The 19,568-nt window shown below is 50.3% G+C and overlaps 1 protein-coding gene across 2 annotated transcripts in view; it reads left to right on the forward strand.

The window, feature by feature from the left end:
* The window catches only part of CCDC149 (coiled-coil domain containing 149), a 103,240-nt gene extending 83,672 nt beyond the window's left edge, over positions 1-19,568 (forward strand). The window contains exons 11-13 of one of the 2 annotated variants that reach the window (XM_041752841.1): positions 1,049-1,081; positions 5,752-5,868; positions 16,919-19,568. In XM_041752841.1, the coding sequence (XP_041608775.1) occupies positions 1,049-1,081; positions 5,752-5,868; positions 16,919-17,298 (530 nt within the window). In that variant the 3' untranslated portion in view covers positions 17,299-19,568. The remainder of the gene's footprint in view (positions 1-1,048; positions 1,082-5,751; positions 5,869-16,918) is intronic. The other variant, XM_041752842.1, reaches the window with a different exon arrangement.

The raw sequence follows: 19,568 nt of genomic DNA on the forward strand, positions 1-19,568 counted from the left end.
TTTGTTCAATTTACTTATCAGTCCTAAAAATAAATATAAGAACTGACAGAAATGTGCTCTATTTAATTATCATTCCCCAAAAATGAATGAATCACACCTAAAAATAAATATGCTGACAAAAATTTGTTCTATTATCATTCCTAAAAATGACTGTAAAAATGAGTTTAAGAACCTTCTTCCCCCCTCTCTGCCCCTACCCCATTTTATGCAGCTCTAAAATCAAAATTTCCTTTGGAGATTTTTTTTTCCTACAGTTGTACATGTTGTGAGGAAACTCTGCTGTTTCACTTTAACTAGCTATATTTATCCTAATAAATACCCCCTTTATGAGACCCCCCCCAGCCTCTATGCCCCTTCTCTTTACACTCTCTAGAAACTTGTATTTATCATTCTCCACCCCCTCCCTTTCCCTGGAAGCAGGATTGTACATATATTTTTAGTTACTTAACCTTTCTGCACAAACCAGCCTCCTCTACCCTTGAATCATATCAGTTGCTGCCCTGTTGTAATGTTCGAGAAATGAAAATTGCCATAGGGACATGGACAACAACAGGTTTTCTTAATGTAAATCTGAATAGCTGCCTTAGGTTGCCTGCAAGTGCATTTCATAAATTGGAAGTTTTAACAGAGATTCCTTGAACTTGATGTCAAAAGACCTAACAGAACTAATTAGTGGCAAGTGCCATTCTGGGGATTTGAATGATCCATTTTGCACGAGAACCTTTTGATGCCGTTAAAACCTTATCTTCTTTGAAGGCCTTTCTTTTTATTGCATTGAATTTCAACACAGTCAGGCAAATTTATCGTTTATTTGTGCAGTCAGATTGCTATTTCTGTGCATGTACTGGAGTTTTGATTTTTTTCCCCCTTCTCCAAATGACTTAGTGAAATTTCACGATGTTTTATTTCTACAATTTATGTAAAAAGATGGAAGTTGAATAAGTAAAGGAACGCTGAGAATTTCCTCTCTCTGGTGTTGTTTGGTCTGGGTTGGAATGGCTATTATGCATTAACAATTCTTTCTTTCCTCCTTTTTTGCTGCCTGAAGGCCTGAGCTACAATGTTTCAGTAGGATTCGGGAGTATGTTCTGTTTAAAATATTTGTGTTTGTGGCTAATATCAGCAGTGCATTAATGTCATCCCTGCATGTAAATAAATAGAAGTGCATTTTCTATGTATCATTGCACTTTTCTGATTAGAACAGTCAATTGAAATAGAGAATTCAATTAGTACCCAGCAAATATTAAATGGTAAAATGAGCTTTGAGGGACCTGGCTAAATCGATTTTATGCCACAGCCGTGTTTGTTTTAGTACCTGGCCTCCACACAGACACGAAGTGGGGGGACAGGAAAAACAGTGGGGCCTCCCCAGATGTCACAACAAGGCATCGCCTTGTGACATTTTTAAATCACAGAGGGAAATAGTAAGGGAAGGGCCTCTTGCCGTATAAATCCAATCAGCCCCTTCCATCCGCTCATTGGTTCCTGGTCCCCATTTAACCTACCGAGTAGTGGAGCAAGGGGGAGCAAGGGGCAGCGTGTGCTTTCCTCCTCCCTCCCCTTCTCCACCTCCACCTCCTTCTCATCATTTCCTCCACCTCTTTCTCTTTTTCTTCCATTTTTCTTCCTCTTCCTCCTCTTCCTCTTCCTCTCCCCACATAGAAGCCATATCAGTTGCAACCCCCTGGAGGGGAATGAGTCCCAGTAATTTCAGAGAATTGCTAGCTTTCTCTTACTTGAAAGCATCTTGAAAGGATCAGTGTTGTCTTTAACAAATCAGTCCATCGGTGTGTTGAAACCTTTTTAAAAAAAAAAAAAAAAGATTTTATATATTTGAAAGAGAGAGAGAGAGAAAGCACAAGCAGGAGGAGCAGGAGAGGGAGAATCAGGCTCCCTGGGGCAGGAAGCATGATGCGGGGCTTGATCCCAGGACCCTGTCTGTGATCATGACCAGAGCTAAAGGCAGATGCTTAACCGACTGAGCCACCCAGGCACCCCTATTGATACCTTTTTGAGCATCAACTTTGCGAATTCGGTTCTGCACCAGGCATTCTAGTCACGCCCCTTGCCCCCTCTAAGAATCCAGAGTCTCACTGGGGGAGCGAGATGCGTACAGTGACAAGAAAGCAGAAAGTGATGCATAATTAAGTGCCGAGTGATGAAGGCGTTGGTGTGTGAGTGAAGAATGTGAAGAGTCATTGAATGTCAGACCTGGAAGGATGTGGAGAGCCAAGAGTTCCAGGACGGCCAGCACTTGGTGTATATTATGGAACACCCATTGCCGCGCCAGTGGCAGGCATCGCCAATCAATCGCACGGCCCTTGCATGCTGCTTACACATGTGGCCCTCAGAACAGACGTCCCCACTGGTTTTCCAGGAAGCCACCTCCTGGCTAGAGTTGACACATGAGAGCAAACATTTCCCCTTCCCTGATCTAGTCTAACCCTCTCATTTCAGATGAAAAAGAACCAAGGCTTGGGAAATGAGAGGGTACCGAAGGCTGCAGGGGCTGGTATTGGACTCAGGTGTTTCCACCTGTGCTGGGGAACCGCAGTTCAGAGAAGAGAGGAATGGGAGGGGGGGCGGTGAGGTCAGTTGGGGACTGGTTTCCAAAGCAAGATGGACTGGAGAAGACGGATTCAGAAGCCAGAAGAGTCTCCCCTGAGACTCCGAGGGGCAGGGGTGAAGTCGGCCTTCCTCCGAGACAGAACTGCTGCTGGACTTCGAGTGTACAAGGACTATTCTTTGGATCTCTTCTCCCTCCCTTTTCAGTCTCAGCCAACAAATACGTGGTTCTCCACGTTGTTTGATAGGGTTGGGGAGAATTTGTGATCTTGCTGGGAAACAGGCAAGTTTGACAAATGTCCCAGCCCGCGTGGAGAAGTCATCTGGATAGCAGAGCATATTCCAGAGTGTTTAATCGGTTCCCAGGAGGTGGGAAGGCACGGGCTCCTGTGAGAAATCAGGGTGCTGGGTGGGGGGCAACCGACCTGGGAATGACACCCCTCTCCCCAGCCTCAGTTTCCCCAGCCCTTTGCTAGCCTCTGCAGGGAGGGTGGTGCTTGGGGGCTCTGACGGGAGGTTTCCTGGATGTGCTCCTGCTCCAAAAAGAAACCCTCAAAGCCAGGAAAAAAAAAAAAAAAACCTGGCAAGAGCAGAGCCTGGCTCTTCGAGTTTTTCATTTTAATTCTCTCTTCTCCACTCTAAGCATCAGCCTGAGGAGGAAAATGTGCAATTTTGAACGTGCTTGGTACATTTGGGAGGAGGGGAGGAGGAGAGAAGGGATGCTGTGTTACAGGGAGCCAGGAGGGCTTCCAGGCACTCATGTGCCAGCAAGTGGAGGGGCTGTGGCTTGACTCCGTGTGGGCCACCTCGCCCACCCCTCCTTGTCCAGGCCCAGGCACCAAAATGAAACAGTGAAACGGTACGTTATCGGGTTAGAGCTCATGTCCCTCAGCATAGATGGAAGCCAGACTGAGCAACAGCGGGGCAGGCTTCTGGGGAGGCCTGCAGGTCCTTCCAGCACTTGCAAGAAGGATCAAATCTTCTTACCATTTTACCTTCGGGTTAGGACATGATCTCTCCAGGCAGGAATTCCGGGAAGTGCTTATCCTCTCCCTGCCCGTCCCCCACTGTGATGGGCTTCGCTCCCCTTCTGCTTGTTGCTCCCTCTTGGAGAGGCTGGTGCTGGTCCTGCGTTTCGGCGGATCCCTTGTGACACGGATGATGCTCTGCAGCTGGAGAGGCCCACGGAGGCCTGGCACCCTGGAGAACCCCTCATGACAGGAAGGGCTGAGGGCCTCCCGTAGGGCCACCTTCGCACTCAGCTGAGACGGGCTCCCGGCTCAGCCCGTAATTCTGATTCCTGGGCCACCAGGGCAGAGGGGACTCAGAGGGCTGGTCGGGACACAGAGGGGCAGCGTGTGTCTCTTCCTGCAGGAACAGCCTATCTGCTAGGGAAAGGTGCCTCAAGAAATGGAATCTTCCCTGACTTGGGGACAGCAGCGGTTGCCTTGATCGAGGGAAAGGAAAGAAGTCCACCCTGAGGCGTCTGCTTCGGGGTCCCAGGAACCCTGAAAGTGTTCCCAGCTGGTCCTTGCAGTACGAAGGGAGACCTGATGGCGTGTATTTCTTCCTGAGAGCCTCTTAGCAATATCCCAGCCTGTAGATCTAGTTCTCTTTGGGACACTTCTCCAGACTGCGTCCTTAAAGATTTCGGGTTTTTTCCTATGTAAGATAGTAGTTGTGCCAGTGGAGAGCTTCGGGATTGGCTCCCGCCAGACTTCTCTTCTGGGATGACCCTCGGCAGAAACCAGAGGGCTCTTTCTGCTTAAAAAAAAGCACCTTTGCCCACCACGACATCAGGAATCCCAAGAATCCATCACCTATTTATTCGGATGTTCACCGGCTATTTATTAAGCACCTACTGTATGCCAAACTCTCTCCTACAGTCTTAGAAATGAAGTTCCCTAATGGGAAGACAGTATTGTAAGCGGACTGAGGGCTCAGAGGTATGGTCCGAGGTCTACCTGGTTCTCTGAAGGAGGATTCTTTAGAACCCTGTAGAGTTGTGTAGACATGCAGAAATACCATTCTCTCTACAGAAATACCATTCTGTGTCTGCTGAATCTGAAACAGGGTAACATCACAAAGCTTTGGGGTCCCCGATCTGAGCCCCAGAGAGGTTTAGTGGCTTGGCTTTAGAAAAGGTCATGCTCAGAGTTGGACAGCTAAGGCTGGAGCACAGGCTGGGACCACAGACCGGGGCGGGGCGGGGGGGTGTTTCGTTTCCGGCACTGCCGTTGCCACCAAGGGAATAACCGGGCCTTGTGGACAGAAGTCTGGGATCAGATCCGCTTGTTGTGCTCTCCTGACCCCTGGGCAGCATCCCTTCATGTCCACGTGTTTTGTGTCTGTGTGTCTGTGTTCACGATGCCCGTGTTTCAAAGCCATGCTTCCCTGCTCCTGGCTTCCAGAACTTGCCATGGCCCCAACAGTAGAGGCATAACAGTCTTTCCCTCAACCCCTCTGTCCACTCGCAAACTTCATACAGATAAAAGGGTTTGGCTGGAACGGGACTCTATGTCCTAATAATCTGGGGAAACCTGATACCACCTGCCTTATGACAGAGTCAGTACTTGGTCTAAATGACCACAGTGGATTAAACCAAAGGTAGTGTATATGGCAGTGCTGTCTACACTGTAACAGAATAATTTCAAAATATGTGTATTGAGCACTAATGAAGTGCTTAAGTGCTTTCCCTGGATCAGTTCACTTCATCACCACCGCCCAACGAGGTGGGCGCTGCCCATTTTACAGATGAGGACTCCGAGGCCAGGTGGCTTGCAGGAGGTCAACCCACTAGCAGGCAACGGAGTCCAGAACACAAACCCCATAGTGTGGCCCCAAAACCCACACTCCGAAACACTCTGCTGTGGTTAGGCCTGTTGTCATCTCACCCAGATCAAAGCCACTCACTTTTGAGCCAACCTAACAGGCTGCCCTGCAATGATGGCATTCGTGGGAGGCCGCGTCCTGAGCAGACTCTCAGGACCCCCAGACTGGCCCTGGCCCTCACTGCCTGGTCCTCACACTACAGAAGGAACCTGCTGGCCACCTCCCTTCCACAGCATTACCTATGATTAAAGAAAGTGCCTCATTCACCCAAACAGCCAGTCGATTGTGTGGGGCGAATATCACCACAAGTCAGCTGGTGACATAATATGTCCATTTCCCCCTTTTCCACAACAGGGAGCAAGGACACCATACTGTTCAGTGACCCCAGTCTTCCCACCATACAGAGGTCGAGATCCCCCCTGCTGAAGTTCATCGAGCAGCCCACTGAGAACAAAGCAAATTCCCAGGACGGTAAGTACACCTTGATTTCTCTGCCTCTGCCCGACCTGGGCCTGGCACGGAGGTGGGCTCGGTGGACGTCAGTTCTTCCCCTTCCTGCAGCTTCTCTGGCGCCGCGAGGTCATCCCTTGCATTTCCTCTTGTTGCCTACACGGTTTGTCTTGTTTGGGGGCTTCCAGCAGAAGAATGCAGGCCTCTGTCCTCAGCACAGTGGCACAGAGGTTGAGAGAAAGGGCTCCGGACTTGAACAGCTCAGGCTCATACTCCACCCCATCGTGTTGGCACTGAGAATTTGGACTAGTGACTTCTGTCTGTCGCCTCGCCTCTGCGCTGGTGAGATGATGGAGCCACCCTTGGGGAGATCTTGGCACATTGCCGGGCACAAGGTGTGTGGTGTAGGAATCAGTCGAAAGCAGGATAAAAGCTTCTCCTCTACCAGGCACACCTTCTGGAGGCAGAGTGTCTTGAAGGGGATCACAGGCCCATTGAGGGTGCCAGAGAAGCCCACAAGGGCAAGTCGCAGCTGTCTTCCCATGTGGCAATCTTGTTTCCCCAGCTAAACTATCTTTCCCATCTTTCTAAGTTTTCTTTTGTCATCTTTTGCTACCCTCAGTGTGATTGCCAGCTTCTGGCATGGCCCCAAATGATCCCCTCTTCCTGGTGTTCATGCCCTTGTATATTTCTCTCCACGTTGTATCAGGATTCATCCATGTGACTAATAGGATACAGCATAAGTAATGGTATGTGACTTCGTAGGCCAGGTCATAAAACATATATAGGGTTTTCCTTGCTCTCTCTGTCTTGGGTCATTCTCTCCAAAGGAAGCTGGCTGTCATGTCTTGAGGATACCCAAGCAGTCCCACATGCTGTTCATGTGGTCTGGAACTGAGGCCTTTTAGCCACCAGCCATATGGTGGAAGCAGATTCCCCAGCCCCGGTCAAGCATTCAGATGACAACAGCCCTCCTCAACATTTTAATGATAATTTCATGAGTGACCACTAGTGAGAACCACCCAGATAAACTGCTCCCAGGCTCCTGAGTCTCCACCTGCTAAGTTTGGAAGTCATTTGTGGCACAGCAGTAGGTACCTAATATACCCAGCATGCAGGTGCCAAAGTTCTTTCCTTGATTTCTATATTTTTTCTCCATTTTCTCTTGCTCTGAGTCATGCCTGCAACCATCACCTCTATGAAAATATTCTCAAAATATTTCCCCCCCACTAGGTGCCATCTGCAGACTTTCAGCCTCTTATTTCCCAAAGTGCAAACTTTACCACCTAAATATTCTTTGGACTTCTCAAGTATGATGTCACCAACTCTCCACATTTCCTCCCTTTTTCGTCACTCCCTCAGCTACCCAGCTACATCTGGAGTCACCATTGACCACTGTCAACTTTCCTTCCCCATCCACATCTGGTCTGAGGCCACTCTTTCTTCAGAGTTTCTCACACCTCCATTCCTACCACTTCTGGCTTTGGCTTAACCCTCTTGCTTTCCTCAACAGGAATTCAGTCCCAATCTCCCTGTCTTCTAGACTCTCCCTACTTCATTCCCGTCTTCCGTCTGCTGCTGTAGGATAAAGCTTCTGGAGAACTGCTCTCCAACATGTCTGTATCCTGCTTAGAAATCTCTAGTGGCCCCCAATTGTCTTCCTCTTAACATTGTAACCCTGCCACCTGGGCTGCCCTGTCTTTCTAACCTGATGATTATCTGACCTAAAAACTGTGCTTTTATCAAACTGTACTAACTAGTCGAATCTGTTGCTACCACTGTGTAACAAACCACCCCAACATGTAGAACTGGAAGCAGCTACCATGTACTATTTATCAGGAGTCTTTGGTTCAGGCGAGCAGTTCTGCTAATCTGAGCTGGGCTCAGCAAGGCTCACTCGTGCATCTGCACAGCTGTTTTGAAGCTTGTCTCAATCATTCATAATAGTGCATAGAATGGTAAGAATAGGACAGGTCTAGGATTTCAACAGAGAGGATCTCCGAGCGTATGCAAGGAGAATTCTTAGAGAGAGAGAGCCCCTGACTCGGGTGGCTTTCACACTGGCCAGAAGGCAAGGCGGCTCTTTCCAGCCAGCAGCACGCGGCTGTTTGCAAGTCTGGCCTGTAACATACCACGGCCCACCGTGCAGGCTGGAGCGTGCCTTGGCCAGTGGTCATCCCATGCCAGCACCCGGTGTCTGCGTGGAGATCTGAAGCCCTCTGTCTGCTCTGAGCTTGCAGAGCCCCTGGGTGGGCCCAGGCCTGCTAAACTGAAATGCAACATGAGCCGGGCTTGATTTTCACAAGGGTAGCATAAGTAATGGCCTGATTCAAAATGATAGCTTCCAGAGTCCCATCATTAGCTCTCATTGTTCCAGGCCTGTCCTTCACCAGTGCGGGTGGGAATAAGGAAGCATTTATGTAGCGGCTGTCAGCGTCTGGGATGGTCTCATCACCGCCGCATCTCTGATTAATTCCAAGTGAAAGAAGCTCCCACTTGGGAGGACAAAGCCCATCGGAGATCAGTTAACAAAAGAAGATGAATGTCCCCTTTGGGCCAATGTGGGAGGGTGACACATTTTTGGGAGACTAACAGTCTTTCTGTGAAGAGCTACTTTTTTCTTCATCTTTTAGAGAAGAATATTTTTTTGTTCTGTACTATTTGTGTCATAAAGCATTTATATCAGCTGATTGCCTCCTCATTATTGATATGTGTTTTGTTATTAATAAGTATTAATGACGCTAATTCTGTTTGCTAAAACAGCACAGGATAATTACAATGATTTTCTAATAATATTTCCCCAGGCGGAGCTAGCTCAAAAATCCTTCTTTAATGGAAATGGCAACACTATGTGTCCGTTCCCGAAGGAAAACCAGAACTCTCGCAGCTTAAGAGTTAACAGAATCACAGAGTTAAAGGAAGATTTTTGTTCCCCCAGCAAGTAGCAAAGGCCTTAGTTATACAGATCAACAGCTGTGGCATTTTCGGTAACTTTTCTTTGTCTCCTGAAAATGACTTGGGTGTACTTTTTAGATATCTTTCAGATAACGAAAGGGTGGAGAGGATTGATAAATCTTGCTGTTGACCCGTAATCTAATCCTGGATGGAGCCTAGCCCCTCTATCTTTATGGTCACGAGGCTCTGAAAATCCAGACTTCCTCAGAAAAAAAAAAAAAAAATTCCCCGCTAGGACCAAACAATAGAATTATGGCCTTGTCCACCTCCTGCTTGCAGCTGTATTTTGACCTCTAAGGGTGGCAGCAGTGTTGCTACCCTCCTTCCAACCCCCAAAAAAGGTTGAAAAGTTCTCCCTGGTAATCTCAGAGGTTTGCCATTTTAAAAAAGATTCATGCGTTTGGACATGAGCAGAATGTCATCTAAAGAAATGGCACAAGGCAAAGTACCAGCGACCAAAAGGCCCCGGTGTAATTTAGACCACCCTTCCTTAGATGTAAATTAAGGTAGAGAAGATTAGCCTGACCCACAGTAAAAACAGCGCAAATGGTTTAGGGGTTAGGTTGTTACAGGTAAGGTTAATTAATTTTTCAGGGGCACCGGAATATACTATTAAGTGTCCTGGAAGAAGTAATTTCATAAGAGTAATTTCCAGAAGGAGTTTATTCATCTCACGTTGGTGAAAAATTTAACTGCAGAAAGGACCGTAATTTACCCATTCTTGCTTCTTGGTTGGAAACTTGTTCATTTTGACTCCGTGTTTCCCATAGCCCCTGTACAACCACCATAAAAATTTTCTTTTGTTAGTATGAAAATTATGTTATTGCTTCCCTGAGCTGCCCCGGATGTAGCTAAATGTGTGAGTTAGAAGTCTTTTTTTTTTTTTTTTTTTTTTCCCCAAAAGTCCCATTGTAAGAACTTCTTCGGGTCACAAGCCAAATACAGCCTCGAACAAATACCATACGTTCAAGGGCTGCTTTCGTTTATGTACGTGTGGCATCTCCATATCTGATACGTTCGTTTGTTCACACATTCATATATATGTCTGCAGGCCTGAGCATTTAATAAGCTATTTATTGAGTCCCCACTATATATAGAACATTGACAGAGCTTAAACACTGATGGAGAAAAAAATAACAATAAATACAAAATAAAAACTGGTAAGGTACAGGTAAGGTACTCCCGGTGATCTTTATAAGCCAAGTACACCTAAGTAACAACTAAAGGGGTGAAAGAGTAAAAAGGTACCACAGGGTTCCCCCGGAGGTCTAGACGTGGCTTTGTGGAGATTAGGGTGCTGTAGAGATGACATCTGCCCGGATTGAGTCCCACGGGCTTTGGAGCGGAAGTGGCGATGGAGCCAGCCACCTTCCTGCATGACGGAGGCGACACGGCGGCATCATCCACGCAGGCAGAGGCCCAGGGGGCAGGGCTGGGGGGAGTGCGGGGCTACAAGGGCAGGAGTTGGGGTGTCAGTAGAAAGGTAGATGGAGGTTGAGTCATTCAAGGCCTAGAACGTCAGGCCAGGAGCTCTGACAGATTAGTGACTACACAAATAGATTTGTGGGTAAAGCTCTTGATGCTTCTTATGCTATAATGTGCACCCAGATCGCCTGGAACCTCGTTAAAGTGCAGATTCTGGGGGCGCCTGGGTGGCACATCTGCCTTTGGTTCAGGGTGTGACCCCAGGATCCTGGGATCGAGTCCCGCATCGGGCTCCCTGCATGGAGCCTGCTTCTCCCTCTGCCTGTATCTCTGCCTCTCTCTCTGTGTCTCTCATGAATAAATAAATTGAAATATTAAATAAAAAAATGCGGGCTCTGAACCAGGAGGCGTGGGGCAGGGCCTGAGATCCTACATGTCTAACAAGCTCCCAGGCCGCGGTGCCACCACTCTTCGCGGACCCCACTTGCAGTGGCAAAGTTTTAGGCGAGGTCCCTCCCCAGGCCGTTTGGATCAGAGCGGGGGGGGGGGGGTTGCGGAGACAAGAAGCAAAGAAACCCATTAGGAACGAAGGTACATTATTCTGGCTGAACTGATCTGGTTATTTTCTAAAAAAAAAAAAAAAAAAAAATCAAGGCTTGCGTCACTTGCACATTTGTATGTTCGTGGGTTTCACTGTAATACGAGCAACAGCGTCAGTTTCAGGTACAGGAAAGTTCCCGAAGTCAGTGAGCTCCTGGGACAGTAAGACGCTGCTGCCCGTCACTACAGCAGGCGGGAGACAGGATACATTAGACCTGGTCAAACTTCTGTCCCTGGGGCTTTGTCTGTGGACATCGAAAAGGCTAAAGAGAAAGAAAATGGCTTTTTTTGGAACGGGGGAGGCAAATTTGTACCAGAGGTGTGGGGCCCGGGGTGTGGGGACAGTGGTCAAGGTTGAGTCGCCCCTCCTGCCCCCCGTGATTCCAGTGTGCCAAGCATCGCACCCACCACTTCCGTCTCCCACCACCCGTTCCTGCGTCCCTTCATCTCAGTCCCATTTCAGGCCTAACGGTGCATCGAAGCTCACTAACATTTCATTTCTTCTGGAGTTTCTCAGAGTTTTTAACTCTGGGGTTCAGCACTTGTAAATGCTTGATTAGGTTAATAAAGCCTCACGACCACATGCAGCCACTTAATTAAATAAATCGATGCTCAAAACACACACTGTTCTTACTAACAGATACCTTTATGCACCATCTGCACAGTTAAAATGGAACACGCGTAGAATAATATTGTCACATGTGTAGAAATCCTAGGCTGCCTTTTAATTCAAACTTTTTAGACTGAGTGACTTTTTAGGCTGCAAGTAATTAGCCTTACACACTTTTGAATGCCGAGCCTTTCTAAATCATATAAATAATCCTCAAAAATTCATACAGATCCTACAACTAGTCACCATATTGCTGTCGCCCGCCAGGGTGTAGGTTTATGAACCATCAGGAGTGGTTTGCACTTGCTTTCTGAATGCTCACCTGTCCATTGGCTGAGGTGGTGTTAAGTCAAATCCAGCTGAAATTTTGGGGAAATGCGCCTCGTGACTTATATAGAGAGGCCTTAGAAATCCAGCCGTGCCCGGGGAGGGTCTGCCTTGAGAAAGGAGAGGAAGAGGCAGGTGCAAGAAGCCATGAGTGTCTTCATCAGCCGAGGCGCCTCTAACAAGAGACTATCAGGGGAGCCTCGTGAACAGCAGATATTTATTTCCCGCAGTTCTAGAGGCTGGGAAGTCCAAGATCAGGGTGCTGCTGGCAGGTTCAGTGTCTGGTGAGGGTCCTCTCTACTGGACTTGCCGAGAACCATGTGCTGTGTCCTCAGCGGCAGAGAGAGAGAGAGACAGACAGACAGACAGAGAGAGACAGAGGGAGAGAACAAGAACTCTGCTGTCTCTTCCCCTTCTAAAGGGCACTAATCCCATGATGGGGCCTTCACCCTCATGAGCACATTTAAACTGAATCACCTCCCAGAGGCCACACCTCCTAATATCATCACTTTCAGGATTGGGGTTTCCACGTTCAAATTTGGGTGGTGGAGAGGTTGCTTTTGGTTCATGGCCCAGGGGGCATAAGTACTACCCGGCGGTTGATGGGTAGGAAAAGAGAGAACAGTAATACAAGGTGTGAAGCCCAAATCGCCACAAACCCAGTCCTGGCATGGCAGGCCCCAGGACACCTACTGGGGGAGGCTGAAGGAGGAGGAGGTTTCCAGATCATCCAGGTCGGGGAATCCAGTTGGCAGCCAGAAACCCGGAGGTGCATCGCCGGCAGAAAGGGGTCAGAGCCACAGACACAGATTTGGGGGCCAAATTGAGGTCATGAGACGGCCAGGGAGTGAGAGTGAATGAAGACAAGGGAAACGCACGGCACATAGCTGAGGGGGGCCCACTCTGAGGGGCCAGACGGAGATCTGGAACCCAGGAGGCATCCAGAGTAGGCTAAATAATGGCCCCTAAAGATCTCAGGTCCTAATTCCTGGAACCTGTAAATGTGGCCTTTGATGGGTGAAAGCACGTGCCAGCATGATTGATTTACTTTGAGACAGAGGATTATTCTGGATTAGCTGGAGAGATTATTCCGGATTAGCCAGCTGGGTCCTAAATGGACTCCTATGCCTCCTTGTAAGAGGGAGGCAGACGGATATTTGGCAGACACAGAAGAGAGAAGGCAGCGTGACCACGCGGCAGGGGTGGTTGGAGGGATGCTGTTGCAAGCCACGGAGCGCTGGCAGCCACTAGAAGCTGAAGAGGCAGGGAACACATCTTCCCTCTAGAGCCTCCAAGGGCGTGTGGCTTTGGTGCTGGCCCAGCAAAAGCCATTTTGGACCTCTGACCTCAAGAATCATAAGAGAATAAATGTGTGTTCTTTGAAGCTGCTGAATCTGTGGTAATTTGTTCCAGCAGTTACGGGAAACGACTATGGCATCCTTACCGAGCTAGGTTGAGGGAGAAACAGAAGGATACAGTGTTTGGGGAACCAAAGGGAGAGAAGCTCGAGAGGTGGATGTGGCCCTTAGAAACATGCTACAGAGGAGACAGGAGGGGACGGAGAGGAGCGTTGGATGTGGTGACAGCGCTGGCTGGTAGGAAGGACACAGGCCAGACGGAAGGATCTGAGCTGTGAATCAGCGCCGGGCAACGGAAGCCGTGGACGGAGGCTCGTAGGTCTACAGCGTAGTGCGGAAAAGGAAAGCCGAGACCGTAACTGGTGATAAAATCTTGCGGGTTGCATATCTTACCTTTTTAAATTAATAATACAAGCACATGTTTATTGTTTTAAAGATTTTTATTTATTCATGAGAGACAGAGAGAGGCAGAGACGTAGGCAAAGCGAGAAGCAGGCTCCCTTCGGGGACCCCGATGCGGGACTCGATCCCAGGACCCCGGGGTCACACCGTGGGCTAAAGGCAGACACTCAACCATGGAGCCACCCAGGCGTCCCACAAGCACATGTTTAAAATATAAATGACACAGAGGGGCAAATGGGTGGCTCAACTGGCTACACATCCGACTCTTGATCTCAGCTCAGGTGTTAATCTCACGGTCTTGAGTTCAAGCTCTGCCTTCAGCTCCGTGCTCAGCGTGGAGCCTACATAAATAAATAAATAAATAAATAAATAAATAAATAAATAAGCAAACAAACACATAAATAAAAATGAATGAATGAATGAGTGAAATGTAAATGGCACAGAAAGATATAAAATTAAATTTAAAGTCTTCGTCCATGCTTGTTTTCTGTCCTGACCCTCAGCTTGCCCCCCTAGACACAACTTACAAGTTTTAGTGTACACCACCAAAAAAATTTATTACGACTCTGCGATTATAAACAGAATCTGAGGGGCACTCAGATTCTCTCTAGGTTTCTGCTACAAAAAAAGCAATGTCCTGGGGCACCTGGCTGGTGCTGTCAGTTAAGCATCCGACTCTTGGTTTTGCCTCAGGTTGTGATCTCGTGGGTGGTGAGATGGAGCCCTGAGTTGGGCTCCGCACTCAGTGGGGAGTCTGCTTGAAGATTCTCTCCCTCTGCTCCTCCCTTCTCTCTCTCTCTCTCTCTCTCTCAAATGAATAAATAAATAAATCTTAAAAAACAAAAATAAAACCACAATGCCATAGTGAGCATCTAGGTACGTATATCTTGAAATTTTTGGGCCAACATCCACAGGTAGATTCCTAATCATGAAAATGCTGATTCAAAGGGTAAACGTCGTTAGGATTGCGACAGAGACTGCCTACATGCCCTGTCCCAGCGTTTTGCTCATTTGTATTCTCCTCTGTAATGTATGATCGTACCTGTTTCCCCACATCCTCAGCAACACTGAGCTTTAGCAAACCTTTTAATTTTTCCAGTCCAGTAGATGAAAAATTGCATCTCTTTGCAATTTCGGTATCTTTAGTTAGCTCGATGTCGTCGTTTCTCAGGTTTGCCCTCCATTTGTATTTCCTTGCGGACCGCTTGTTTTCGTTCGGTGCTTAAATATTTGTTGAACACTGTGGTGCATTCAAATGAACCAACTCCGCAGACAGTAACATCGATCAATCTCATACACTTAGAGCCACACAGACGCGAACCAGGATATACAGTACGGTCCTCGCGCACCGACTCCAAGGACCGTGCAAAACTCCTCTTTTGGTGTCTCGTGCAGGCTAGTGGTCACTCTTGGCAGTAGAGCAGCTGGGAAGGAACCTAGGGGAGGAGACTGGGAAGTGGCTGTAGGGGGTTGGTGATATTTCGCCCCTTGTCCTGGTTGCTGGTTCCATGGGTGTGTCCCCAGTGTGCAAGTTCAGTGAGGGGTAGACTTAACGATGGGCACACTTTTATGTATGTTATCCAAAAAAGGAAAGTGAGGAACTTTTTATCAACATTCTTGAATGCTTAGAATATGCCAAGCACTATGAACAAGTCAGGTGAGCCCCCCCACCCCCCACCCCACTGCTTACATTCTGGAATAAGATAAACATGTAAAATGCTGAGCCCCGAGCCCGACTCAGAAAAGCACTAAACCGCGTCAGCTGGCATGATTCACTTTGGGGGGGTGGGCCCTAGGTGCCTGCAGAGACTGCAGGATAGCACAGACTGCATGGAAGGACACACAGACATGAGAGAACCGTAGGAAATGAGGCTGCGGGCGGAGATCTACGTGAAAGGAATGAAAATGGATCCTGGATGCAGCGAGGCTCCGGGGAAAGGTCCCAGGCAGGCAGATGATGGTCAGAACGGGTCAGCGATTTCTCACCATCCTGAGTTCTCCCTCAGCTTCCCCGAGTCCCAGCTGCCAGCCTGAAAGCATCCCCGTGTATCCGAGGCCTGCCAGGTCCCATTGGGGATACCCGGAAGTGTTCCCCAGACTCCTTCCCCTGAAACCAGCCCCGTGAGACTCTTCCATGCATTTCACCCCTGTTTGGCCTGAAGACTAAGAAAACCTTGACCTCTGGGAACCTCAGAGCCTGGCATTGAATGCACACAACCAGGCGCTGGGAGGTGGCAGCCAAAGTGTGGCTCAGGCCTGCAGAGCCACCGCTGCTTAGGTCTGGAAGGGACATCGGAGAGTCCTGCCCCTCGTTTTGTGTCTGAGGAAAGGAGGCCAGACAAGTTCTCCTGATCACAGGGTAGTGAGGAGGAGGATGGGGCTACACACCAAGTTCTCAGGACCCCGTTCCCCCCCATCCCCTGCCAGTCTAGTCGGGCTCAGGAATTTTTTATTTTTTTTAAAAACATTTTATTTATTTATTTGAGAGAGAGAGAGAGATCACTAGCAGGGTGGAAAGGCAGAGGGGGAAGCAGACTCCCTGCTGAGTGAGGAGTCTGGTGCAGGACTCGATCCCAGGACCCTGGGTCTGTGACCTGAGCCAAAGCCAGAGGCTTAACCAACTGAGCCACCCAGGCACCTTGAAAATTTCTGATATTTAGAGAAAAGGTTTGGGCAGAACAATTTCATTAGGAGGGGTGGGGAGCTTAGCATTTCTTTTGCATGTAGCACTTACTGAAACTGAAGAGAGGCACCTGGGGGGCCCAGTGGTTGAGCATCTGGCTTCGGCTCAGGGCATGATCCTGGGGTCCTGAGATCGAGTCCCACATCAGGCTCCTTGCAGGGAGCTTCCTTCTCCCTCTGTCTGTGTCTCTACCCCTCTCTCTGTGTCTCATGAGTAAATACATAAATAAAATCTTTTTTAAAGAATTTAAAAAGAAACCAAAGAAGCATCCGCAGTCTGCATCAAAGGATGAGGTGCTGTTGGTGAATGGGAGGACGGAGGACCCTAAATCCCTCCCACACTGTTCTCTCCCTCTCCCACCCGGAAGGCCACCAGCACCTCCTTTCGTTACTAAACATCCCAGGTCTTTGCTGAGCCGCGGGATCTGCAGAACCTCTGTCCGCAATTGAGATGCTTCCCCAGGAGGCTCGGCTGGGGGGGAAGCAGGAGAGGGGCAGGTGCCTGGAAGGGGTGGCTGCGGACCACGGCCTCCGCTCCCCTTCCCTCCGCCGGTGACCCCGCAGTCGCCGGGGTGGCTGCTTCCTCTGTTACCCCGCGACCCCGATCCCCCGCAGCGGCCTTGCCCGCCTCCGAGCCCCCGTGACGTGGGCCCGAGGTCGGGAGGAGAGACAGGTGAGGCCAGAGGTCTGACGCCGTCCGGCTCTGTTTCAGGGGAGGATCCGAAGCCGGATGGCGATGAAAGCCGGGGCGCCCCGGAGGATGCGGGCAGGCTGGCTGTCCGCGCCCCGGCGAGCCAGAGCCACGGGGACCGGTGTGACCCCTCGGTGGCCTCCGAGGAAGAAGGGACCGACAGGCTGGTGGGGGAAATCACGACAATGACAGAGGCACAGACAGCGCTGGAACCAGAAGGGCTCAGCCGAGCGAGCCCCGGGGTGGCCCGGAGGCACCAGATGGCCTGCAGGGGGGACGCCCCCAAATCTCGCCCGGGCTCCTTTGAGTCCAGCCGGGCAGCAGCCGGAGCCTCGGCCCCAGGGGACAGCAAGGAGCCCCCCGGGGGCGGCGGCGCGAGCAGGAGCGCCCTGCAAACCTGAGGGGCGAGGGCTCCGCGGGGTGACACGCTGGGGCGCGGGGGGCGCAGGAAGCCTCAGAGCAGCCCGGGGGAGCCGCTCTCCTGAGACCCGTCCCCCCGTCAGCGAGCAACAGGAGGCGCGGGCCCTGCGGCACCCTGACTCTCCTGACGGTGCCGCCACAGTCTGATTTATTAAATGCGGGTCCTCAGGCTCCTCGGTGTCATCTCTTTCTGCGGGAGACGCCCCGCCGTGGACACGGCCAGGCCCGGAGTCGCGGCGGCCACACGGCTCCCCGCCCGCGTTAGTTTTATTAGAGGTAAGATGTTTTTCTAGTAGCGTTTAATGTCGATCAAAATTATGGGAAGAGCTAGAAACGGATGCGGTTTTTCATCAGGTCCCCGTCTTTGTGACGGTTCGGCGGCCGGAGAGAAAGGTGTCACTGAGCATAAGGGATCCAGAGGGCCCTCGGCTCTGCCTCCTCATGTCGGGGCCGGGGGGACCTCCCAGCACGGGTGTCCTGGGCACCCCGCCCGCGGCCCTGTCTGTCCTGGCACCGACTGGCAGGCGCCCAGGGGCTTACGCGGGCCCAGAAGGTTGGGTTTCCGGATTGAAATCCACTGTCCCCGTGGAGACCTGTTTGCTGACTGCTAGAGCTGAGTTCTCCGGCCTGTAATTCTGGAGGATTAATCGACCTGGAGTGATGGGAGGGAGAAGACGGGAGGAGGGGGACTCCGAAGGTATTCTGATTTTTTTGTTTCTGAGATAAGAGCCACAACCTGGGAATGCTGCTTCTCTGCATTTAACCTGTGATGCATATAGGGTTCTCTGGCCTGTAGGGTGTTCTGGCCATGTGGGGTTGGGACGAGATAAACAGAAATCACTGCTTAGGGCCAATCCAGTTTCTTGTGCTGCGTGAAACCCTCCGCGCCTCCACACGGTGTTAGGGCTGCGCCCCCCCCTTGCCACCAGGTACTGGGATCTTAGACACAAGACACAGAGCAAGTGGCCCGATAGTGGAAAGACAGAGGAAAACAAAGTAACTTCATTACAGCCTGTTTTGGGGGACTGGGGAACCAAGAATCAAGGGTGGGAGGAGGGAATGTCCAACCTCCTGGTCCTTTCCTTCCAGATAAAGTTAGCTCTTCTAGGCGGCATCTGGAGCTACGGAAAATTGAGGGCTCGTCAAACAATAGACCTATCTTCGAGCTCACCTCAGTTCGTTACCCCCAGAAAGGCCTGACACAAGATCCCAAAGCTCAATACAACCCCCCCTCCCAAGAACCAGAATCGCTCCTTTGAGAGGCTCTCCTGCAGGAAAAAGAGAGGCTCCCGGGGTGGGCAAGATGAAAATTCATCCGAAACATCAGATGTTTACGGCAGGCTTGTGATCCCAGGTGAGCACCCTGCACGGGGGCGGCCAGCCCGCCACGTGTCACCTCTGGCGTGACTCTGCCAGCGGAGAAGGAGCTCTGTCGGATTTTGTGCTGTCTCACCGTGAAGGCGAGCAGAGTGTAGACAAGAAGGTCCAGTTTGGGGCCTGGGTGGGCCTCCAGCTGCCTTCCTACCACTCAGCAGAGGTCACCCCAATAGTGGAATAGGGGCATGTCCGAGGTGGGGCGCTGTTGCTCCTGGACGCACCACCTGCCCCTGCCCCTCAGACCTCGATGCCCCACTCATCCCCCTGCGCTTCAGCGTCTCCCTGCCCCCCAGACCCGCCCCCTCCGCTTCCTCTCCGGGGAGGTGGCTTCTGCAGCTGCAGAGCTTGCACAGGCCAGCAGCCACAGAAATAATTTTCCTGCGGCACTAGGCCTTAACTATCTGCAAATGTTCAGCACTGCTGCATCGTACGCCAGAGCCACCAAAGGAAATCACAGCCAGATTTAATACAATAATAATAAAAAGAAAAATCTCTCCCCACGGAAGCTCTGGTTTTGACACACAGTCGGCCAGGTGCACATCTTTAGGGCCCATTCAATCACCTGCTGGAAAGCAGAGCTTATAATAAACTCCATCACATTCCATCACGGGCAGGGAAACTACTGTGAGTCCCAGAGAGGGTGGGGATCAGGGTGGGGGTGGGGGGCAGGGGGACTGATAACACGAACTGTGTGTGCAGTCTGCCTGGGAGGGTTTTGTGTCACTAGATGGAGTTGGAGCCAATGAGTTGACCCTGTTCACATGTGTAACCTTGACAATGCCCCATATGTCCGTGTGGCACTGTCTCGCCCCTGCCGTTCCAGCCCAACGCGGCTCCTCTGTTCCACAGACATTAAAGGGAGTTTCGGCAATCA

Source organism: Vulpes lagopus, chromosome 4, assembly GCF_018345385.1.
Source record: "Vulpes lagopus strain Blue_001 chromosome 4, ASM1834538v1, whole genome shotgun sequence".
Classification (NCBI taxonomy): domain Eukaryota; kingdom Metazoa; phylum Chordata; class Mammalia; order Carnivora; family Canidae; genus Vulpes; species Vulpes lagopus.